The following is an 18,325-nucleotide window of genomic DNA, read 5'->3' as shown; positions in this document are numbered from 1 at the left end:
CACTTAAAAATAAATTTGGCTACAATATTAGAAGATATCTGTCATTTGTGCTTAAAATTAGCAAAGACTTAGGGCTGGGAGAACACTAAACAAATGCCTTTTGTTGTTTTGTGATATTTCATTGAAAGCAAACCCCTAACTCTGCCCTTCCACATTTTCTGTTTTCAGGAATACCGTGGTTGAGAACCACAGTGGCTACCCTGGGAAGACTAGGGATTACCATGGCCTTTGAAATTGTTTATTTGGTAAATTCAGAATTGTACCCAACAACATTACGGTAATTCCAACCTACATGTCCTGGTTTCTCCTAAGTGATTCTGCAGCCAAATGTTTTCACCTAAAACCCATGAAACAGTTTTCTTAACTTGATGATATATTAGCCCGGGCTGGAGGCAGCCAGTAAAGAAGATCCACTTTGAGCTATAGCTGCTTTCTGCACTGCTACCTTCCGCATCTCTTGACAGAAACATTTCTCATATCAGTATCTTTATACACAGCGGTGGTTTTGTGGGATCAGAAAATCTGGGTAGCGTACTTGCTTAGAGGTGGGTCAAAACTGTGCTCGTCGGCATCACCCCGTTTAAAGGCTACGGCCTCTGTTCTGACCACATTCCACGTCTGGCAGCTGTGAGTGATTGAGGAAGGACAGAGTGAAACAGCGTGCATGGGCTGCACGTTGGCCTCCTTTCCTGGGGGAGTATTCACGGGCCTTCCTTACTGTCAAGTGAGGGTGCCGAGGTGATCCCTGAGCACTGCGGCGTGGGCTGGGCGGTGAGCCTCCGGTGAGAGAATGATTTCCACCGGCGCTGTAGACCGCCTCGCTCTCCGGTGACTCGGCGTTTGCCCGGATGTGAAATGGGGCAGAATGGAAACGGCGTGCTTCGAAATAGGAGAGGAGGTCGTGGTTCTCAAAGTCGAAAGCTACAGAAACAGAAAATATTACTAAGATTGCTTTGTTGCCTGTGTATCTGAACGTTTCCCTTATCCTGACTACATTAAATATTTTTGTCTCTAAAACAATGTTTTACTCTACAGAAACTTCGGAGTTTCTCTCTGCTCGGGTTTATGTGATTTTGGGGGAATCATAGCCCCATTTCTGCTCTTCCGGCTGGCGGCCATTTGGTTAGAACTACCTCTTATCATCTTTGGTAAGAACTCCTTTCATACGTGATTCCTAAATGCTTTCATCTATATTCTTTGTATTTCATCTATAGTGATTACTAGGTTTGCTGTTAATGAGATCATTGAATTTTTTTATGACAATTGCTTGAGTTTTGAGTGGCCAAACCGATTATAGTTCTATGGGAAACCTAAATGATTTTAATTTATTTTATATAAAAGTGTCGTGATGTGCCATTAGCTTTCTTTGCTTAAGTTCTGAGTTACATTCCAGTACTACAAAACTCTTGAAATTGGGGGACCACACGACTAATTTTCAGGGGACCAATTTGGACCTTCCGGCTGTTTCGGAATAAGCCTACAAACTAATTAGATTTTTAAATGTTCGATACCTATTAGATATCGTATCTTCGTTTGCTTTGACGTGAAGCAGGCTATGCGTGGAACCCCTTGCCCATGTACTGTAAGCTCTGCGATGGCTCTCAAGTTCACGCCCTCCTTCCAACTCCAGTTTCCGCATGCCTCCTGAGGGGCCAGAAGCAAGGCATAGGGGCTGCGGGCTTAGGGTGATTCAGTCCAGTGCTTCTCAAGTGTTGTGCTCACCTTTCTGCCTGTGTCTCGTCCCTGCCTCTACTCTCTTCAGCAAGAAAGCCCACAGGCTGGCCCCCTTCCCACCTACCTTCCCTCCACCTCCACGTCCTCACTCCTGGTAGAGACTGTGTTCTACTTTGTGCTCAGCAGTTTAACTTGCAATGAAAATATTGAGTCCGTGGGGACATACATCCTGAATGATGCAAAATCCCTAACAGTGCTCGCTAGCTAGGGGCAGGAAAGCTCCTAACCGCGTGACAGCACCCAATTCAAGAAAAGATTACTGCAAATTATTTCATGGGGTCTGATGAACAAGCCCAGTGTTGACTCTGTGGCCAGCATGAAAAAGCAGAGAGTGCCTCTGTTCAACCAAGACCAAATGGTCTGGGCTGGGGGTGGGGCGGCAGTCGTTCAAGGTCTGGGCCTGGCTTGCAGCCAAGCGCTGGGAAAGCCGGCCCTGATGCTGTCCTGTCCCCCCTTCCTGCCGAGTCTGGCTGGGGAGAGAGCCACACTTCCTTCCAAACCATCAGTCACAGCACAGTGTGCTAAACACTGAAAGCAGAGGGCGCAGGCAGGCGAGCACAGGGTAGGGACACCTGACCCGCTGGAGTGGAGGAGGAAGGAGGAGTGCATAGCTGAGATCGGAGAGGAGTAGAAATTACCTACGTGGGAAGTGTGGGCCTGGGCTCCAGGCAGTGGAAGGCCTAGCGGCCAAGGGTGAAGCTGTTGTCTGGGAAGCGGGGGAGTCAAAAGCAGACGCCAGATGTGGGGGGTTGGGGGCGCGGGGAAGGGAGGGGACGCTGGGTGGCAGGCTGGACCAGATCACAGTCATGAAGGGTAGTCCTGGTCCCGCAAAGGTTTGCTCTTTATCCAAACAGCAGTGGAAGCTAGGAGATCTAAGCTGGGATTGACAGTGTTAGGTTTACATATTAGAAGCAGGACTCTGATGTGCAAATGGGTTGGAGGGAGGCCGTGCTGGTGGGGAGCCAGTTCCTCAGGGAAGGGATCATGCCTGGTGGCTGGGGGTTAAGGCCATGACACCAGGAGCACTGGGCGCAGAGATTCGAGAAATATGTTAGTAGTAAAACTGGCAAGGGGGCACCTGGGTGGCTCAGTCGGTTATGTGTCTGACTCTTGGTTTGGGGTCAGGTCGTGATCTCATGGTTTGTGAGTTCAAGCCCCACATCGGGCTCTGTGCTGACAGTACAGAGCCTGCTTGGGATTCTCTCTCCCTCTCTCTCTGCCCCTCCTCTACTCGTGCTCTCTCCCTCTCTCTTTCTCTCTCATGATAAATAAACTTAAAAAGAAAGTAAAACTGGCAAGAGGGGTGACTGAGTGGGCTTCCCGGAGGGGCTCCCCAGAGGCAAAGGGAGGGGGGAAGACCGAGCTCCTGGCTGGGAAAAGCGGAGACAGCCAGGCCCTCGTTGAGTGAATGCCAGAGGAGCTGGCCCACGGGACACCAAGGAACCTGTCTGGGTGTGGGTCGCAGCAAATGCCTGCAAGAAAGCCAGTAGCCTTTGGGGCGTGAGAAGAAGCGTGGCCCGGTGACAGAGATCGGGAGGCCATCTGAGTGTAGATAACCACTGACATGGGAGGGTCTGAGACCCCCACCCCAAGAATGGGACCAGATGAGAGGAAAGGAGAGGGCCCGGGCAAGGCAGAGCCCTGATGAGCGACAAAGCGTCTTGGGTGGCAAAGGGCCTGGAGGCCTCAAGGAGAGGAGGAGGGATGCGAGAGGGATGAAGAGGCCAGAGAGAAGTGGGGCCAGGGGAGGGCAGCGGCTTCACCAGCGGCCGGTGCTGCCGTGGGGCCCGACCAGTGGGCAAGGTGGGTCCGGAGCACGCAGGGCGGACCCCACAGAGAGCGGGCGGGGGGGTGGGGGGGTGGCACAGGACGCCCGCCAGCACCCACCTGCCAAGGCCACCTGTGAAGTTTTCAGGGATTTTTGAGCCCAGGGGTTAGCACAGCCATTGTTCAAACTTCCCTGTATCAAATCTATTAAAAACAGAGGAGATAATTACTCAAACCCCATCACTTCCTAGTTCACGTACATTTCCCTACCGTCTGTGTTCTTCGGGCCACTTTGGTCTGTCGTGTCCTTATGGGGGAGACGCGACATCACACGTTGTCACCGCCCCTCCCTTCCCACCGCCTGGATCCGTGATATCGTGGCAGGACCTAGAGATGCCCGCGGTGGGGGTACTCACACCACGGCAATCCACAGACGCTACAAGTCGGCGCTGTATCTTCGGGAGGGCCGGTTGCTAAACATTCACCGGCACATCCATAGGACGTGAAGAGATGCGGAAAATAGGGGAGGATGGTGTTTCAAGAATTTCAGCTCTAAAGAACAGGAAAGGTGGGGACAGCAACTGGAGGATGACGCGAGGTTGGGAGAAGGGTCCCGAAAGAGGAGAGGCTGGCATAGGGTCCGTGCCCCCACCAGCCCGTTGCAGACACTGGAGCCAGAGGGTTCGGCGCACAGTGAGAAGCCCAGAAAGACTCCAAGAGATGGCCGTTGGGCCGAAGTGGGGACGAGTCCAACCGTGTAATGTGACCCGGTAGGGAAGGGGAGGGAGAGGAACCGGTAAAGCGCTTGGTGGGTAAAAGGAAGCTGAGAGGAGTCCTGTGAGAAGCAGGAGGTGAGGTCTTCTCTCTCACTTAGGCGCCCGGTAAGTAACAGTGAAGTGAGCGAATGAACAGGTGTTTGCAAGAGTCCCGGGACGGTGGGACCGCGCAGGGTCCAAGGAAGGAAGAGAACGTTTCGAAGGGTGGCAAAAGAGAACCGGAGAGCTGGGTGGGTAACCAGAGGGCTGCTGCCAGTAAGGGCTGGTTGAGGTTAGTTGGTTAGCTGGTTAAGGTTAAGCTCCAGGGTGAGCAGGGAGGGAGGCCACGGGCCAGCTGTGCGTTCCTCGTGTGCTGTCGCCTTTCTTTATTCCGTAGGTATCCTGGCATCTGTCTGCGGCGGGCTCGTGATGCTGTTGCCTGAAACCAAGGGTATCGCCTTGCCAGAAACAGTGGACGATGTAGAAAAACTTGGCAGGTATCGTATGAAATTCAGTGCACCTTAAATAAAAGCAGCGTTTCAAACTACTAAGGGAAAAAAGGGTGTGGAGAAAATTGAACTCTCATGGGGGGAAATAATATCAATCTGTCATCTCACGTCCTAAGCAGAAGATTCAAAGTTGATTTGGAAGATTAATATAAAAAAAAGCAAAACTCTGAAAGAATGTATATTATTTTTAAGATGTGGTTATGAAGAGGGAAACATTGCTAAGGTGTTAAAACTCAGAAAAAAAAATCTAAAGGAAGAGAATGGGTCATTTGGCAAAGCAGAAATAAATGTGCATCAGTAGGAAACTGATCGTGAGAATGATAATATATTCATGGTATGGCTTACTATATAGAGATGAAAAGAATTGAGGTATATCTGTGTGGAATGACACAGTAAGATCTTCAAGATTGATTACAAAGTGAAAAGTTGCTGAACAATGTGTTTCAGTATTTATTATTTTTTTTTAAATTTTTTTAACGTTTATTTAGTTTTGAGACAGAGAGAGACAGAGCATGAACGGGGGAGGGTCAGAGAGAGGGAGACACAGAATCCGAAACAGGCTCCGGGCTCCGAGCTGTCAGCACAGAGCCCGACGCGGGGCTCGAACTCACGAACTGTGAGATCATGACCTGAGCCGAAGTCGGCCGCTTAACTGACTGAGCCACCCAGGCGCCCCTGTTTCAGTATTTATTAAAAAATAAAACCAATAGCGAATTCTCTCTGGAGCTAGATGAGAAGACAGAAGATGGAAAGAGAGAGAAAGAGATAATGGATGGATGGATGGATGGATGGATGGATGGGTGGGTGGGTGGATGGATAAAAATAGATCAATAGAAGATGGAGAAGGAGAAAGAGAGATTAAGTTTTGAAGAAGGCCGTCTAACTGGTGTGTAGGGCAAGTATCTAACCGATACACAAACATGAAGAGTTATATCAAGAAAAATTCACACTACACAAATTCTTTCTAATTTCCTCTGCTGGAAATGTTTCATAATAAAAAGAGGAAGAGAGGATATGAAATATTAGAGTAAAATATTAGAATAGTAAAATATTAGTAAATTAGTAAAATTACTAATTACATTAGTAAATTAGTAATTTACTAATTAGTAAATTAGTAAAATATTAGAATAAAAGATCTAATATAGTAATGTAGACCCTCTTGGGATAGCAATGAATTGGGAAGAAGACTTCACTTTTACACTCTGTAGACTTTTGTTTTTACATGTTTTATTTGTTTTTGAGGACAAATAGAGACAGAGCACAAGTGGGGGAGGGGCAGAGAGAGAGGGAGACACAGAATCCGAAGCGGGCTCCGGGCTCCGAGCTGTCAGCACAGAGCCTGACGCGGGGCTCGAACTCACAAACTGTGAGATCATGACCTGAGCCAAAGTCAGACGCCCAACTGACTGAGCCACCCAGGAGCCCCATACACTCTGTAGACTTTTGTATTATTTGATTAATTTTCTCATTACAACACATGGCCTTGTATTATTTGCATAGTTAAAAAACAATTTAACTGCTGATTTTTAAAAGAAAACCAGTCTTCTAAATAACGGCCTGGAAATTAAGTATGTGGCTCTCTCAACTTAAAAAAAAAAAATTTGCGTCAAAAATATTTATAAGAAGACTGAAGTGTTAATAACCTCATGGCAGTTCTTTTCCTCACTTGTAGATTAGGAAGAGATTAGAAGGCGGCATTTTTTAAGTACCAGTGTGATGGATGGTTTCACACATGCCATTTCATTTAATACTCAAAATGATTTTATGCAATTCCAGTTCTTATCCTCACTCATTTCAGTACTAGGAGATCTATGCTTAGAAAGGTTCACAGCTTTGGGGCACCTGGGTGGCTCAGTCGGTTAAGCGTCCGACTTTGGCTCAGGTCAGCAACCATTGCTAAGTGTCTCCTGAGCATGTTACCAAACCTCTACAACTTACACAATGATTTCATTGGATTTTATCGCCCTGTTTCTTGATGCTATTTTGAAACAGAAGATTGATTCGTCATCTCAGAACTTTCCTAAGGAAAGCTCATCAGTGTGTGTAAAATAAAACCATCAGCTCATATCGCGGTAACTGACTTATAACAGTCAGAGAACAGGTGGGCATTTGCCTCGGGAAGTAATCCAAACAGATTCTTACACTTGTTTGGAAATGAAGTGACGGTAATGACTTACTTCTCACCCAAAAGCTCCACCTATTTTTCACCCTTAGAGCAATGATACCTGAAATTTGGAGTGAGGTCGAAGATTCTCTTTGAGATACTGCCATTTTGCAAATCAAAATTAAGAAATTTATAAAAGGTGTTAAACTGTGTGAAATCCTCTTGAGCCTGATGCCATCGTAAGGCCCCGCTTTATCCAAAAGAGAGAAACATTTTGCTAACTGTGTCTTTCTAGACAATTGCTTGGTTTGTATCCGAGTTCAGGGACCAGGTCAGGGTGGGTGGCGTCCTAGTCCTGTCACATAAAGAACTTACATGCAGATTAACCCTGCCTAGGGTCTGAAAGCAGGTTTTAAAAAATGAGCCTGGTGACAGTTTTTTTGTCACCTTTGAATTGGGCTTTTATGCGATGTTACACGTCCGTGTGTTTGATCAAAACCAACTATAATGTTGAGCAAGAAAACTTTGTTGTAGCTTGTTGTATAATAGTTCATAAGGACTTTCTCTTCTCTCCTTGTTTTGTTAGTCCATATTCCTACAAATGTGGCAGGAGAAAGAAAACCCAAGTTTGCAGCTCGCACCTTTGACGCCCCCCTGCCAAAGACAGAAGGAAGGGGCTCTCTAGGTCGATGTCTCTCAAGGAACCGATGTGCCTTGCACACACGTGCGTGTTGTCCATTTTAGCCACATTATGCCGCGCGGCTCCAAGCGTTCGTCATGCTGTACAAAGACATTCAAACTGCCCAGGGTATTTTTATATGATGTCGGATGAATTAGGATTTACGGCGCTCGGGAACTTTCTGGGCGCAGAGTATGCGGCTGGTTTAGCAAAGAGCCTGTTGCACATACAGCGCCCCCCCCCCGCCCCAGTTTTTGTCTAAAGTTGGGGCAGCAGGTCTGACCCAGTTATAGAGGGACGAGAGAAACTTTCACCAAGTTCTCACGACTGCTTGCTCCATCAAAGATGAAGGACGTGCAAACCAGGGATCGGGGAAAAGTGTCCAGAGTGGGTTCATCAAATCTGATCGACGAATGAAAGCTCCGAGCTGAGCGTTCTGAAGATTCCAGGGAGGATGAAGGTTTGGAGATCCTGCCTGTGAAGAGACTGAATCTGAGGCCCCTGGGCCACGTGGTACTGAGGCTTTCCTTTCTCTTCTTGTTTTGCCCAGTGGAAGCCACTGTAGCATCTGGGCCCGCGGGCGTGCTCGGGCCTTGTTCCGTGATCATGAACAAATCTGCTGTACAATTTGAGGATTTGACCCTATTGTTTTCTTAAATCAGATTTGGGCCTCAGAAGATAGAGCCCCGTACTCAGTTCAGTATTGAGCAAAATCCATGGATTCCGACTTCATGGGTCTTAAGATTTTAATCTTGAAGGGATATTTATCTTATATCTTGTGAGTCCAGTTCTACGATGCCGCCCATGGTCAAGGGTGAAAACCATGGACTGTTCTCATTCAACCTTGACACATTTAACCTGTCTTGGGAAGCAGCTTACATTTTAATTTAAAAGTAAGGTCAATTTATATCCATGTTTAAAAGAATTGGGAGAAGCTTTAGAAGTGATGTCATAGACACTAATAAGGGATTTGATCTTTCTTTTTTTGTTAGTGAAACTTTTGAAATGCGGAGCTTAAATACATATCTGTTACCTTTTCCTGCTGTTCTGCTTCGTATGTTATATTCGTGGTATTTCCGATTCAGTATGTATCTTATGCAGAAGTTTTTCATGAGTTATTTTGTGTGGACAGACAAAACGAGCACCGAGGAGAATCTTGCCAACGAAGAAGACAATTCTCTGTGAACACATGACAATAGGTACGGGGTGTGGGCTAATTGTAAAATAAGTTTTGTAATCCTCCAGCACAACAGGACTGAATATGAATGTTTTATTTTCCCGTGAAATAAACACTGCTCTTTGGGGACTTCATGCTGCCGTCACCCTGTACTCGTCCACACTCGCAGTTTCGCTGTTTTGGCGCTTCTCTATGCTGGAAGATGACTATTCCTGCCTCGATACTCTCACCTTCGAATTGCATCTTGGGTTGCTGTTTTGGTTCCGGTCACAATAAAAAAGTGTTTAATTGTCAAGAACAATCAAGGTTTGTTCTCGGTCTTCCTTTTGCACACGCGTCACCGGAAAACACCGTTCCCGCGTGACAGGACAGGCTGTCTGGGCAGACAATTAGCGATGGAAATTAAGTGCTCTACCTTCAGTCTGCGGTCGTGGATCTTGGTACCATTCCTAGATTCAAATGTAACCCAGAATAGCACGCAGGCTCCCTACGGAGCCTGTATTGTATTGTATTACACTGCCATTGCCCGGTTCCCTTCACCGTGCACAAGTCTCCGCCCGGTGTCCGCTGTGCTCAGCTAACGTCAAGTTGTCAGTAACAGATTTCATCCCCAAGAATAGAATTTGTTCTCATGACTCCCCATACATGCTGCAGCTTTGAAAACATCCATCGCGGTGCCAGAAATAAAGACGTGTGTCAAACCGTCTTTTATAGACATGATAAACATATGGGCGGCTTACTAGGACTTCTCTGCTCTCTTCTCTATGATCTTACAGGCTTCTCTGTCCTTTACGCAACGACTCCTTATGAGAAAGAGAGAGATCACCTAAGTGCGGCAGTCACACTATTTAAAATGGGTAGGATAAACGAAGAACAAGAAAACAATGAAGCTCAAAAAAGTTAAAGGAAGTACAGAGTTTATTTTCAACAAATGTTATAAATGTGTTACTTTTTTTATTACAGAATCCAGCAGTCCACGGACAGGAACAATTTATCCACGATAATACTAAAAAATGTTGAGGTTTAGCAGCGGGTGGTGTAAGTACAGTGTGTTGGTCTGATTACTGTCAATCATTTCTGAGCGTGCTCAATTCCCCACCCGCGGTCCAGCTTCTAGATGTGCTGACGCCTCGCTCTGTCTCCCATCCAATTAATTGTTTCTCATTATCCCTTCAATCCAAGGAACAAACCTTGAAACACGAACATAGACACCGGGCTTATTGGGGCGGGCACAGCCAAGACCCCAAGAAGTGACTCCTTGTAAAATGTACTTGTCCTTCTCGAAGCAGACCAGAGGCCCTCCGCTGTCACCCTGGGCAGAGAGAGAAAAGAACCACGAGAGGATGAAACCGGCACCCTTTTATTGTGGGATGTCACCCCTGTTACCCAAATGTATGTTTTCCCAGCACTTGAACATTCTTTTGCAATTAGAAAGAAACTTATTAATGTGTTACTTGAGTAGCTTCAGTACCCAACGAGGGCTGAAGTGCTTCGGTACTTAACAGGGTACATTTAGCAAAACCACACCGTTTGGTGTTCCTGGGGGAGAAGTCCCTTGTGAAGAGTGGACTCATCCCTTCGTGCCTTGGGGTTTCCCTTCGGCAGAGTAAAGCCCAGAGTAATTGCAAAGGGGGCACAGTTGGTCTTTTCCCCATACCCTCCCTTGCTTCCCTGCTAGCAAGGCCACCACCCGAGTCCCGTGCTCCAACACGGTCCCCAGGTGTGTGGGGCTCTGGCAGTGATGATACCTAACGACTCCCTTACAACCCATCTGGCACTCAGGGCCCAAGAAATCCCCTCAGATGACCTCAGTCCGCATTCAGGGCCAGACCTGAAATGTTTCTGGGTAGCACGTGGACGTGGCCTTCAATGGACAAAGGCTTCCTGGATTTGCCACTGGGGGGCAGAGGCATCTAAGAGGCCGACGCAGGACGGCGGAAGATTGGACTTTGTCCTCACCTGACAACTGTCGGTGCCTCCGGCCAGATTCCCAGCACAAAGCTCTGTGGATTTGACTCTTCCGTTGAGATACTCGTAGCGATTGCACACCTTGTTTTCGATCACCGGTAGCTGGGCTTCCTTGAGGAGACCGGCGCCAAAGGTCCCTGTGTTTAAAAAGATTAAGGGAATGGCTACCAGATCCCAAATATGCCCCCAAGGAAACTTCTGGCACAACCGAGCAACAGTGACAGGTCTCTTGTTTGACGGTGAGGTTGTATAAAGAAGTCAGTTCCCCGGGCGCCTGGGTGGCCCAGTGGGTTAGGCGTCCGACTTCACTCAGGTCACGATCTCGCGGTCCGTGAGTTCGAGCCCCGCATCACGGCTCTGGGCTGGTGGCTCGGAGCCTGGAGCCTGTTTCCGATTCTGTGTCTCCCTCTCTCTCTGCCCCTCCCCCGTTCATGCTCTGTCTCTCTCTGTCCCAAAAATAAATAAAAAACGTTGAAAAAAAATTAAAAAAAAAATAAAAAAAAAAACAAAATAATTAAAATAGTGAACTTTATGTCATATATACTTTACCACAATATAAGAAAAAATGGCCGCCTTTTACCGGAATAAACTTTTTCAGGCACAGGCTCGTTCGGTGGTGTCTCTCATTTAATCCTTACCATAGTCACACGAAATAGGCACTTCTGTCAATCCTATTGCACAGTGAAGGAAACTGAGGCTGGGAGAGGGTGTGTAGGTTGCCCAAGATCACCCAGCAAGTCAGCGGAGGAACTGGGATTTGAAGTTGGGTCTGTGACATCATTGCCCAAATTCTTCACACCCGTGTTTCTGGGCTCCTACAGTGGTTTCCAACTGTCCACATCTTTGTTCATGCATTTTATTTATATTCCTTAATATTTTCTTACCCTGGTTCCCAGAAATTATATACATGTGTTTATGGCTCCCGGTTAATGTTGCCAAATTATTTTCTAAAAGTGTATGACAGGACACGATTTCACCAGAACAAAAGGGCACTTCACCCTACACTTCTGAGTATTTAATATTTTTTAAAATATTTGCTAATATAATAGGTGAAAATTGTCCTGGTTTGTTTCCTAGTTTTCACTTCTTTTCCAGTTAGGAAGAGTAAATATTCTCCCATGTGCTTGTCTTACTCGTATTTCTTTTGTAAAAAAAACTGTTTTTTTTCTACTCTGGCAAATTGAAGTGGAACATTTGCAAAACAGCCAGAGGAAACGCCGCTTTTCCAGATAGACACACCCGGGCATGTGTTTTCAGAAATAATCCAGTTTTCGAATCTTGCAAGCCCGGCTTTCACGTGTCTCGCAAAAAAGCGTTGCTAGCGTGGAACAGCCAGGAGACGGGGTGCTACTCCTTCTCCAAAGACTCTGAGTAAACTTGGACGGTCGTGTCGAGTTTGGAATACCTACGCTGGATCTGGAGTTGACAGGAGCGTGGACGGGGACCGCCATCTGGGAAGGAGAGGCTTGACCCAGCTCTGGCTGGGCAGAGCCACCGCGGAAGAAGGGCCCGAGGAGGCATCGGGTGGGGTGCACTACTTGAGTACTCGTGGGGAGGGACCAGCCCTCCCAAATACCCTGCTGCAAATTGATTTATTCAAGTGTCTTGCCCTTGTGTCTGCTTTCTGAGCAAGACCCGTCCCGAGGCTGGTGACAAAATCCACCACTAGCTGGCGGGGAAATTGGTGTGGTCTGTGCAGAAGTGCTGCCATCGTGTGGCCACAGTAGAGATAGCATTGCTGAGGGCCGGGAGGCTGGAGGTGTCCTAGATAGGGGCGCCCTGATAGGGGCTGTGGGGAGGAAGAGGCAGCAGCCCCAGAAGCACTCTGCTGCTGAAGGACTAACCGGAACGAGCCCCTTGCCTGAATGCTTCCCTTGCTTTGAAATAGCAAGTCAGGGAAAGTCCGGAGACTGAAAGGGAGAACGGGAGAGTTTTGACTTCACGCCGAGAAGCCGAGGACACTGATCTAACGTCACTCCTGACGTAGGAAAAGTGGTAAACAGGCCTGACTTCTGTTTTGTGACTCCTCCTGGTTCACTGAGTATACGGAGAATCGTCTTCCCACTCGACCTGAGGGCGAGGCCAGGGTAGATGGAGGAACCTAGCGCAGGATGGCAGTTAGAAAATTGTGGATGGTGGCCGTGCTCAGTGCTCCGTGCACCGCTCTCATCGTTTCCCCCACCGTGGCCCTGCAGCCCGTTTTCCAGCTGAGGAAACAGGTTCAAGAAGAGCCTGCAGCCGATAGGTGGGAGTCGGGGTTCTGACTCAAGAACCCCCCTTGCCTGCCCTTTGTGCATGCGGCTCCCAGGGGGCCGCCCTGTACCTTCTCGGAACCTCAGATCCCTCATTTCCAAAATGGAAACAAAAAATATTGAACTCATAGGGGTTTGGGATGTTTAAGTTTTTTTAAATGCAAAACAACGGAATAGACTGTCACATCCACAGCGACGCTTCATTTGGGAAGCTTTCCCTTTAACTTCTCAGTGCTCACAGCCTCCAAAGCACGGAAAGTAGGGGACGTGCAACATTCAGGAGGTGAGGTTTCACAAATGTAGGAAAAGTGCAGAAAGAAGGAAGGCAGATTTGAAGTGACCAAGGCCAGTCATTTTTAACTTTTTTTTCCCAAAACCACAAAACCTTGCTTAAACGAAAGCTAATAACAAAATACTGTGTGAAACACAATTCGAAAACGCGGGTTTTACAGGTGAGGGCTTCCAGGCCAAGTGGTACAAGGAGGCAAGGTGATTTGTCCAGTTTGCCCAGCGAGCGGCAGAACGAGATCTACCCTCCGGAGCCCCTGACCCCCATTCTGGAGCCCTCACCAACACTTGGAGAAAGCGAGGCAGAGATCTAAGACATTCTTACAATGTTTTGAGGCCCGAGTCTGACGAGTATAATCCCTCTCAGGGCCTACTGCCAAGAGAAGATGGGGCCCCCCGAATGCAGCACGAGTGCTGACACAGGATCCTGCATAAGCATCTCCTCTTTCACGCACACCCCATCGACCAACACCGAACGCCACCGTAGGGCTGGAACCTTCCTTCCTTTCCCCCAGCTGTCAGTCTGTCCCACCACCAACAGCCTCTCCACGCCCACGAATGCATGTGGGGACCTGGGGAGATGAGCTTAACGGCAATTTTTGTTGTTGTGTCGTGCCATGTTAGGGAGCTCAGTGTGGCTAACTTCACATGAACAATAATCAAACACCCTTAATGTTTAGGTCTACTTCAAAACCCTACTTACCTGGGGATGGGATATCAACGTTGCATGTATGGGCCAAGAGACTCAGTCCCAAGAGGGACTACTCCGTCCCTCGCCCACGTCCCTCGACGATGAATTATGGAGACTTAGGCGGGAACCAAGACAAAGTCAGGAAGGGTGGACCCTCAGGAAAAGTGGTAGGAATTTGCACAAAGGGTCGTTTTCTCCTGTAGGCTATAGGTCTACACCAATTCCTTGTGTGAGTTTGGGAATTTCTCTCACCTTGGGTGTCTCCCCAGCCAGTGATGTAACATAATGTCCGGTCAGCAACCACATAATTTGGGGGTGGCAGACAAGCTGGGATCACTTTGGAGGTGATGATGGCAGATCTGAAAGAAAAACATCAAAAGTTACATCGGACTGCCTCGTTAGGATTCTCGCGCCACTCCTCTGTTGGTCACTCACAACAAGATGGCATCGGCCCAAAGCCCCCAGAATCCTCTGAGCTGGTATTTCCCTGCTCCAGTGACACAGTGCGATGCAGAAAACACCTTTTCTCCTGGTGCTGGCCTGGCCCATCCTGGCTCATCCCACGCTGTCCGGAATCCACCAGATACGGTACGTGTGTTCTCTGGGCCTTGTTGCCCGGCCCAAATGCGCCTATTCTCAAAATAGCTGTCTGATCAGCCTTCTCCATTGGCACCAGCTTCCAAATATCACTAACTTTAAGTAACATAAGCAGGTTTATCATTTCGTCAGACTTAACAAAATTCTATTTCAACAGGGAAAATAAAACCAAAGACAGGGAAGGGCGCCTGGGTGGCTCCATCGGTTAAGCATCCGACTTCGACTCGGGTCATGATCTCACAGTTCGCGCGTTCAGGTGAGCTTGAGCCCCGCTTTGGGTAAAAACATGAGCTCCGCTTCGGGTGAGCCCTGCTTCTCTCCCACTCGCTCTCTGCCCCTCACTCACTTTCGCCCTCTCTTTCTCTCTCTCTCTCTCCCAAAAAAGCACTCTCTTTCTCTCTGTCTCCCAAAAAAGCAAAAGCAAAAACAAAAACATAGGAGGAAGAGGAATTTGCATTTGTGAATTGTGTGTGTATGTGTTTGTGTGTGGGTCTATATTGTAGCTTTTTGAAGGAACTATTTACTTGGGGGGGGGGGAGAGCCCAAGCGGGGGTGGGGCAGAGAGAGGGAGACGGGATCTGAGGTGGGCTCCACACGGATAGCAGTGAGCGACACGTGGGCTCGAACTCACAAACTGCGAGATCACGACCTGAGCCAAAGTCGGATGCTCAACCCACTGAGCCATCTAGGCGCCCCTATATTGTAGCTTTTGAAGTGCTTTGAAACATGTAATTTTGTTTGGTTTCCCCCAAACAAGTATTGTTTTGAGAGGAGAATGGTCAACCTGGAAGAACCGAATACTTCTCTGATTATGGATGTATGTTAGCTGACTGGCCAAGGTTAAGTGAGAGCTTCATGCACTTCGTATTTCAACTCACTCCTTTTCCACACAAGGAAACCGAATCCTGGTGCCTCTTTTTAATGATCAGTCTCAAGTTAGTTAACATACAAGTGTAGTCTTGGTTTCAGGAGTAGATTCCCATGATTCATCACTTACATCCAACACCCAGTGCTCATCCCAACAAGTGCCCTCCTCAATGCCCATCACCCATTTTCCCTTCCTCCCGCCCCCCATCAACCCTCAGTTTGTTCTCTGTATTTAAGAGCCTCTTAGGGTTTGCCTCCCTCTCTGTTTTTCTTATTTCCCCTTCCCCTGTGATCATCTGTTAAGTTTCTCAAATTCCACCTACGAGTGAAATCCTGTGATATCTGTCTGATGCCTTTTTTCAAGAGCACAGCTAATGTGTGGCAGAATGGGACCGAACCCAGGTTTTCTCTGTTCCCCAAAGCCTTTGTGTCTTTCATGTCCTAGACGGTGTCTCCCCCCCACCACACACACGCACATACGCACAACTCTGTTATGCTCGTGAAACCCGGGCATAAACAAATGTTATCCCTGATCTTGGGGTGAAAACCAAGGGTGAGTTAGTACCTGCTTAGCTTCAGCAAGGCGATATCTGCACGTGTGGGCTCCAAGAACAGCTTGGATACCTCTATGTCCTGAATATCCGTTTCAAGATTTATTTCTCGGTGTGCGCCCAGGATGACCTTATACGCTGCAGGCCTTGAGGATCTAGGAAAGGTGGTGACATTTGGAGCAAAGTCATGTGCCAGCCCCTTCATCAGGTGGCCTTCTGAGTCATAAACATGGCGTCTTCTCCCCACCTCGCTACCCACAGTCAGCGACCTCCAAGTGGCAAGAGAGGAAGCTCACCGTTTACTTGAATCTGGTCACTAAGGAATGTTCTCGAGCTGCTTTTGGCCTGACCACAGAAGAAGAATGGACAGATACCCATGTCGGGAGAACCTGGGAGGACCCGTGTCTGTCACAGTGAGGAGGTCTGTTCTACCATGGACCCAGGCCTACATACCCACCCTCCCTAGAAATATTCCCCTTCTCTCTCATCCAGTGGCCCTGGAAATTCTGATTCAAACTTCACATCCATTCCCTGGTCCCTAGTGTCACTGCCATAAAAAGAAGGAAGGAAGGAAGGAAGGAAGGAAGGAAGGAAGGAAGGAAGGAAGGAGAAAAGAAGGGAGGGATGGAGAAAAGAGGGAGGGAAGGAGGAAAGAAAGGAGGGAGAGAGGGAGAAAAGAAGGGGCAGAGAGAGAAAGAAAGGAGGGAGGAAATCAGGAAAGGAGAAGGGGAGAGAGGCAGAGAGTTTTTAAGACAAGTCTTCATGTTCCCCAGACATACCTCTCCAAGCAGTGGGCAGCTGTCAACACCCACTCTGGGGCTATTAAAGTCCCTCCACAGAAGTGCTTTCCAAATCTATAAGGAAAATTGCCAGAATTTTAGTTCAAATCAGATGATATGTTCTACAGAAAGCTCGAAAGAAGTATTCACTCAATTTTAACAAAGTTGATGCTCCCATAGGAAAAGGCTACCAGCCTATCATCGGGATGGCAAGAACTTTTGAGTTGTGCTTCAGTAGTGTATTTTCCAGAAGGTCTCATCCTCACCACACTTTAGCTGGCAGGGGAAGACCCAGGCACAACTGGTCCACAGGAGAGCAAAGCCATGGGGCTGCAACAGGAAGTCCACACCCGTGGCTTAGACTCGTTGGCCCCGGATTCCAACAGGAGTGACCGGCCAAAGGTCCTACCCTTGAGGCCTCTTTTATTTCTTTATGGCAAGACCTATGCAAGGCCTGAACCAAATCTGACCCCGAATAGCTGCGATTTGTGGGAATCTGCTCATATGTACCCTTTGGGTGTCAGCCACTCCATTGTAATGAAAGGGATACAGATTGTAAGTGCCCGAATAATCAGTCAGGAAATAGACCACAGCACGGTTGGGGAAAGAAAGAACTTGAAATGTGTGAAAGGTGAGGGTTTGTATAGCAAGGAGTTAATAAATGATAAGGTGAAGAGAAGAAAAGCCAACTCAACAAAAGAATGAAATACACTGAAGTCGAGGTTAGTGGTGGCATCTCCCAAGTATAGGGAAGGAAGGCAATTGAGAACAACAACCGAATGCAGAAGTGTTGCCCTGGTGTCGAAACAAGATGACAGAGCAACACAGAAAACAGATCAGCCTGTTTCACACGTGCGCTTTATAAGAGGCATCCAGGAAAATCAAACTTATTAAAAGCCCATGCCACTGAAACCATCACCCAAACCTTCTGGGTTCCATAGGACCAGAACTGATCACTCTTGAATTATGGTGCTCCTGAACTATCTTAGAGTGAAGACATGGGATGTGCTTGTGAATGAATGGCTGAGCACCCTTTGATTAAATTCAAGAATTCACAAAAGTGTAAAAAAAAAAAAAAAGGGTATCGGTCAAAGATTATAGATAACTTTGCCCATGCCTCCCTCAACGTAACACATTTCTAAAAATACCCCCTGCCCTTTGTCTTCCAAAGAGACAATAGACATTGATAAAAACCCTCCAGGCATCTCCAATACTTTGCCAGAAATATCGGAATTTGGTATAAATTACTACGTCCGCAGAGTTTGATGATAGATGCCCAGATCAAGGAAAATATTCCAATTCTGGCTATTTTCAAAGTAGAGAACCTAGAAAAAATATAATTTTATTTTCGTAGTTTTCCTTCCTCCTAAGAATATAGAGGCAGGTACTGATAAGCTCTGTGGATTCAGTGTGAAATGAGAAAGGTTTTGCAGGGCTTACATAGAAGAATGGAACTAATCGTTTCTGGAAATGTTGTTACCTTGTTCTAAGACTGACTTGCCAGGGCCAAGAATGTGGGTTGGCCACACATCCACCTACAACCCTTCCAGGACATTTCTTCGGCTCCACCTGGGGCTTCCCACAATCAAATGAAGCGGACACTGTGG

The 18,325-nt window shown here is 47.5% G+C and overlaps 2 protein-coding genes across 3 annotated transcripts in view; one reads left to right on the top strand and one right to left on the bottom strand.

Annotated features, from left to right (window-relative positions):
- Nucleotides 1-9,026, top strand: part of SLC22A3 (solute carrier family 22 member 3) — a 93,052-nt gene extending 84,026 nt beyond the window's left edge. For both annotated transcript variants that reach the window (XM_019412721.2, XM_019412720.2), the window contains 4 exons: nt 169-277; nt 1,036-1,148; nt 4,654-4,753; nt 7,456-9,026. In XM_019412721.2, the coding sequence (XP_019268266.1) occupies nt 169-277; nt 1,036-1,148; nt 4,654-4,753; nt 7,456-7,516 (383 nt within the window). In that variant the 3' untranslated portion in view covers nt 7,517-9,026. The remainder of the gene's footprint in view (nt 1-168; nt 278-1,035; nt 1,149-4,653; nt 4,754-7,455) is intronic.
- A 599-nt stretch (nt 9,027-9,625) lies between these two features.
- The window catches only part of PLG (plasminogen), a 42,900-nt gene continuing 34,200 nt past the window's right edge, over nt 9,626-18,325 (bottom strand). Inside the window, exons 14-19 of the mRNA XM_019412718.2 lie at nt 18,199-18,319; nt 16,719-16,793; nt 15,954-16,094; nt 14,177-14,283; nt 10,685-10,830; nt 9,626-10,037 (exon numbers count right to left, since the gene is read on the bottom strand). Coding sequence (XP_019268263.1) covers nt 9,876-10,037; nt 10,685-10,830; nt 14,177-14,283; nt 15,954-16,094; nt 16,719-16,793; nt 18,199-18,319 — 752 coding nt within the window. The 3' untranslated portion in view covers nt 9,626-9,875. The remainder of the gene's footprint in view (nt 10,038-10,684; nt 10,831-14,176; nt 14,284-15,953; nt 16,095-16,718; nt 16,794-18,198; nt 18,320-18,325) is intronic.

This window comes from Panthera pardus, unplaced genomic scaffold (genome assembly GCF_024362965.1).
Source record: "Panthera pardus isolate Hobbes unplaced genomic scaffold, ASM2436296v1 HiC_scaffold_17, whole genome shotgun sequence".
Lineage (NCBI taxonomy): Eukaryota > Metazoa > Chordata > Mammalia > Carnivora > Felidae > Panthera > Panthera pardus.
Note: the sequence above shows the minus strand (reverse complement) of the source record. Positions and strands in the feature narration are given on the sequence as shown.